Below are 6,000 nucleotides of genomic sequence, written 5' to 3'. Positions count from 1 at the left end.
GCTACACAGATCCAACTTTAAAAAGGTTCTGTTCAGTTGTCAGACGCCCAATTCTTCCAGAGTTCCTTGGAAAGAGAAACCACATGCACCTAACACAAGAACTATCCCCCATTCCATTCAAATAACGCAGGCCAATAGGAAAATCTTCCGTGCTGAGCAAACGACTCCGCAGAGCCAAGACAGCCTCGGAGGCAGGTCTGCCCCGCAATGCTGTGCAGGCCAACTGTTGGCCTTCGGGACCCTGGGAGCCTTTAGTGGGGCAGGGAAACCTTCCTTTCCTCCTTCTTCCCTCTCAGGTTGGTCCCAGCCCCCGCGGCCCGAGCCACACCCGCTTCCCTCCGGTGGCCGGGCCGCCCCCGTCGCAGTTCGCGGGAGCTTTCTTCCTGGGGCGGGCACAGACCCAGGGCGCATGCGCACGGGCCGAAGGGCGCCTCCCTGCCCGGATCTCGCGAAGTTACGTTACAGTGGCCGCCGGTGACGGGTGGCCAGGCCGGGGGCGGGAGGGCTTCTGTGGTAGGAAGGGAGGTCCGCTCGCCCGGGCGCGCCGCCCCAGTGCTCTGTGGGATACTGGAAGTCTCGAGCGTTTCCTCCCGGTTCCCAGCCCTCCTCTGGCCAGCCCTCATAGAAACAGTCACACACCCCCTGCCTCCCCTCTCTTCCCTCTCCGCCTCCCCCTTCCCCCCTCGCGATAAGAAGACCCGGCGGCAGGAGAGGGGATGAAGATGGCGGACGCGAAGCAGAAGCGGAACGAGCAGCTGAAGCGCTGGATCGGCTCCGAGACGGACCTCGAGCCTCCTGTGGTGAAGCGTCAGAAGACCAAGGTGAAGTTCGACGATGGCGCCGTCTTCCTGGCTGCTTGCTCAAGCGGCGACACGGACGAGGTCCTCAAGCTGCTGCACCGCGGCGCCGACATCAATTACGCCAATGTGGACGGACTTACCGCTCTGCACCAGGTCTGTGCACCCCGCCGCGCGCTCTCCTGACCCTGAGGGTTTCCGCCGTTCTTTAGTCAGGGCCTCTCCTCCGCTCTGGGCCTCCTGAGGCTGGGGGCGGCGGGAGAGACTCCCTGCTGTGGGGTGAGGGGGCGGTTTCCCGCGAGGGAGGGAGGGAAAGAACTGGTGGAGGGAGGGCGCAGGGCTTGAGGCCCCCTTCAGAGCAGTTGGTATTAAAGTTGGGAATCGGCTGGTTGACGGGGCACAGGGGAAAAGGGACTGTGGTCTGCTTGGGGCCCTAAGGCCGTTTGTAGTCGTGTGTCTGGGATTTGGGGTCGAGACGAGAAGGGGTGTAATGGGTTGTGTCTGGGCCCCGCTGTCAGGGATTTATTTGGGGGACGGGGATGCTGAAGAGAACTACTTACAAGGAACATTAGGGACTCTCGGGCAGATGGACATCTTTGGCTTGTAGGTGGGCATTGGATTTGTTGTACTTTTTAGGACTTGATTACAAATGATGGTAATAATAGTAATCAAGAGCTCTAAGCCGAGTGCCCTGAGCGAACGATTTCCTGTTTTCTCTTTTATTACTCTTGGTTACTGGGGAGGAGAAAACGGGGTGTAATTAGCTGATCTGCACCGGCTGAAAGGGAGGGAATGGAAGTGAGCGTTCAAAAGTGCTTGTCCATCTCCAGACCGGAACGCTTATCTGAGGTCCAGTACTCGGTGTGAGTTTGCTGCAGTGTCACAGATCCTGGAGCCCCAGGTCCTGGGCTGTGCACTGGAGTTAGAAAGAGAAGAATAAACATGGGGCATTCTTTTCAAAGCCGGTTACCAAGATCTGGTTTTTCTTTTGGGAGTGGGAAAAAGGAAAACTGGTCACAAACTTTCCGCAAAATGGATGCTTTGTGCATGTTAAAGTTTTATAGTGGTCTGATTGGGATCTCTCAATGTTAGCCAAATAAGGAGAAACTATTGGCAATCCAGAGATAATGTTGCTTTGCCTTTAACAGGCCAAAAGCAACACGACCACGTAGAGTTCTGCATAAAAAGCAATTTTTAAATGATGGTAGTAGGTAACAAGACATAGCCTCTTAGAATTTTCCTAGTTGGCAACTTGTAATTACTAGAAAACGACTTAACAGCAATAGCTTCCTCTGACAATGAAGAGATTTGTGAAATCTTTCAAAGTTGCTTGGCTGTAAAGGGAAGATTGCAGCTTTATTTTGAGTAATACTGTAGCAAAAACTTGTTTGGGAGGTTGAAACTTAAAGGCTTTATATTTCATGCATATTAGCTTGCTGTCTTTTGAAAAGAGAGGTGTGTGGTAGCATTTTTCCTTTTACTGCTTCCTGTTGAAGTGAATGATGACTATTTTAAGTTTTATTTAGTTGAATTCTCATATCATAGTTGGCTTATAGCCTTTGTTTACAGAGTTGACTGGATGAATTGAAATGATGGATAAATTAACAGGAAAATCTTGACATCAGAATGTGGTACCCAGTAAGGATATAGCTTGGTCTTTAGCTTTTTCTCAGTTCCATTAATTTAGATTCTTTAAGGTATAGCAAACTTTCTTTAGCCTTGCTTGATTTTAAGGCACAGCATAACTCTAGATTTTAAAAACATGACATTTGAAAATGAAAGAAACTTGTGGCATTCAAATGATATTGTAATTATGTAAGATGAATCTTTTCAAATTTGTTTCAAGTGTAATTTTAAAAGATAAAGCTGTTATTTTATCCCTGAGGTCAGCGTGATTGGATAATTTCTTACATTAGTATGTCTTATTAAAATTGTCAAATAGAAATTTAAACTTCCTATTATTGTTGTAGAGACACCCAAATATATTGGCTTGAAGGAGGATGAGAATCTTTTATACATTAATCTAATACTGGTTTAGGTACTGAAAGAGAAAGCGCACTTAACAGGCTTTTCAGATTCTCTTGTTCCCCCCCCCCATTTGTACAATGTTGCAACAATTACCACACTAATTTCTTCCTGACTAATGAATTCAGTGGTTAGTTTGGCATTATATAGGTGGAGTATTATTGAGTATTTGTTTTAGTTGACAAGTACTTAAGTAGAAGTTTCCAAGTTTATACATAAACCATTTGCATAGTATCTTTTTGTAATTTATCTGCACATTCCTTAAGTCAGTGAAGCAAAAGTCTTTAAAATATGAAGCATTAAAATTTTTATTGCGTTCTCTCCACTTGGTATTTCTCATTTATCAACTCTTCTTATACTTTTTTTTTTGCATTGTGGCTGTGAGAACAAGGAGTTCACTTTGGGCAAATTCAGGACAGCAGATAATGAAAGGTGATAAATATAACTTTTTTAAAAAGAACCACACACACACACACACAAAACTAAGCTTTTAAGAAACCTCCTGAATGCTACTTGTTTTAATAACTTAAATTATAAACCTAAAAGGATCCATTGTTTTTTTTTTTTTTAGTAGACCTTGAATAATTTAACTTCTCAAAAGATCTAAGATACCTAAGATATTTTTACGAGATTAATTATTAGTTATTCATTTGGAATATTCATTTACTTTTTTGTTTTGATCGAGTGTCCTAAATTTCATTGTTAGGAGAAATGTTACAGATACTTCACAACCCACAAATATACTTCTTAATCTAGTATTTTGCTTCCATTTTTAATACAAACAGCTTATATTTAAAGGTTTCTTTATTAAATAGTTGAACAGGCTCTTTCATTAGAAGGTATTTCGTTTTCAGGTATTCTTTTTGTACAGGGATAATGTCGTCCATTTAGGAGAAAGAGCAGTGTTTCTTGTCAAATTCTCTGTCTTGGTCTCAAGAATAGCCCTTTTCCCCCTGTAGTTAGAAAACAGTACTGAAGTTAGGTAACCAAAAAAAAACCAAACCCAGTGCCGTCGAGTCGATTCCGAGTCATAGCGACCCTATAGGACAGAGTAGAACTGCCCCACAGAGTTTCCAAGGAGCACCTGGCGAATTCAAACTGCCAATCCTTTGGTTAGCAGCCATAGCACTTAACCACTGAGGAAGTTAGGTGTATGACCTAATTTCTCGTTATCTAGAATGGAGGTCTGGGGTAGGTTTTCATTTTTATGAGTGGGCAGTAATCAGCTTCTGATTTTGTAGCTACCCGGTAGAGTTTTCTCATATATAATCTTTATAATTCAACATACCTTATAAAGATTTTAGGAGACTAATTCAACTCTATGGCAGTTGGTTTGGTTTGGGTAATAGGGTTGTCTGTATAATGCTTTATTGCTGGTTTTTAATGATACTGGTAGGCATAAAACGCAGGACTGAGATTTCTTCCAACAGTTTTCAGATCATAAGTCAGTTCTATCTTTAGCCTTTTGATTTTACCTTAAAATTTTATCTACTTCCTCTGTGACAGTAAATTCCAATTCAATTTTCTCCAGAGCTCCAATACCTCATTTTCATTTTTTATTGATCTGAAATATTGATTTAATATTAAAATTATTAAAGATATCGTGATTTTATCTTTACAGACACATCTTTCAGTAAACCAATTGCCTTCAGTTGATTCTGACTCACGGTGGCTCCATGTGTATCAGAGTAGAACTGTACTTCATAGGGTATTCAATGGCTGGTTTTTTGGAAGTAAATCATCAGGCCTTTCTTCCAAAGCACCTCTGGGTGTACTCCAATTCTAACCTAACTCTACCACCCAGGGACTCATCTTTAAGTAGTAATATAGAAAATACAGGTCAACCCCCTTTGCCATAAAATAAAAACTGTTTACACTTCTACCTGTGTGATTTCTTTAGAGAATCCTTATTGTTCAAACATAGATTTCCATAGTTGTAATTTTTATAATCTATTATCATTTAAAATTAGTTTAGATATATTTTTTCGTATTGTTATACTTTGCAAGCATCTTTTAAGTCTGAATATTATTGTTAGACAGTTTTACATCAATGTCAGGAATTTCTTTAAATTCAGCCTAAAACAAAACTTAAATATCTTTCCTAACAAGACTACTCTTCTCATTGATGCCCCTATTTCTGTTAATGATGTAGATCAAACTTTTTAAAATATTTTAATTATCGTTTACTTACTCTCCTTGTCTATCAGTCTTCTAGCTCTCTATTTCCTTTCTTCACAATCTCTTTTGCATCAGTTCTTTCCCTTGCCGTGTCATTATTAACCTGGTTCGTACCTTTATTATTTTTATCCATACCGAAAAAAACCTAGTGCCGTCGAGTTGATTCTGACTCATAGCGACCCTATAGGACAGAGTAGAACTGCCCCATGGAGTTTCCAAGGAGCTCCTGGTGGATTCGAACTGCCGACCCTTGGGTTAGCAGCCATAGCGCTTAACCACTATGCCACCAGAGTTTCCGTTTTTTACTTGTAGAGCATAGTAATAGCTTAATTGCTTTCCCTGCCTCTTCTGTTCCTCATCCAATTCCATACATATTGCTCTCAGGTTAAATCTTTTGACAGTATCACTTTGATTATGTCACTTCTCTTTAAATTTACATTTAAGGCTTTTCGCCATTTAACTATAGCTTTTTATCCTTGATATAGGGTTCCATTTGAGTTGGAATTGACTTGACAGCAGTGGGTTTTGATTTTGGTATCCTTGATATGGCTCCCTTATGTGTTGTAGCTAGAGCTTCCAGCCAGTTCATTCTTGTTCAAACCCCTGCAGATAATTTCCATTTTCACCCCCAGATGTACTGAATTAGAATCTAAATTTTAATGAGATCCCTGGGTGATTCTTACGTATAACTTCTTGGGACCTTGTTAGAAATGCAGATTCTCAGCAGGGAACTTGTTAGAAATGCAAATTCTCAGCAGGGTTTGGACCTGAACAAACTAGTTGTATCTTTTACTATATGTAAGTTGGTTAACTTGCTTCCATTTGAACAAGATCTTTACTGTTTTATTTCCTTGCATTTGGCCATGCTCTTTCCTCCACCTAGAATATCATCTCTTTCTTGTTTAACAGTCAGAATCCTATTCATTCTTCAGGATTCACCCCACTTGCTAGCCAGAAGGGATCTTTCTGTTCTTTGAACTTGCCTGTACTGTGGCACTTG

The 6,000-nt window shown here is 41.8% G+C and overlaps 1 protein-coding gene across 3 annotated transcripts in view; it reads left to right on the top strand.

Annotated features, from left to right (window-relative positions):
- Positions 1–487: 487 nt before the first annotated feature.
- PPP1R12A (protein phosphatase 1 regulatory subunit 12A) overlaps positions 488–6,000 on the top strand; it is a 173,154-nt gene continuing 167,641 nt past the window's right edge. For all 3 annotated transcript variants that reach the window (XM_049885166.1, XM_049885167.1, XM_049885164.1), the window contains exon 1: positions 488–953. In XM_049885166.1, the coding sequence (XP_049741123.1) occupies positions 717–953 (237 nt within the window). In that variant the 5' untranslated portion in view covers positions 488–716. The remainder of the gene's footprint in view (positions 954–6,000) is intronic.

The sequence above is a fragment of the Elephas maximus genome, chromosome 4 (assembly GCF_024166365.1).
Source record: "Elephas maximus indicus isolate mEleMax1 chromosome 4, mEleMax1 primary haplotype, whole genome shotgun sequence".
NCBI lineage: Eukaryota > Metazoa > Chordata > Mammalia > Proboscidea > Elephantidae > Elephas > Elephas maximus.
The sequence above is the reverse complement of the archived record's forward strand: the minus strand, read 5'-3'. Positions and strand labels throughout refer to the sequence as shown.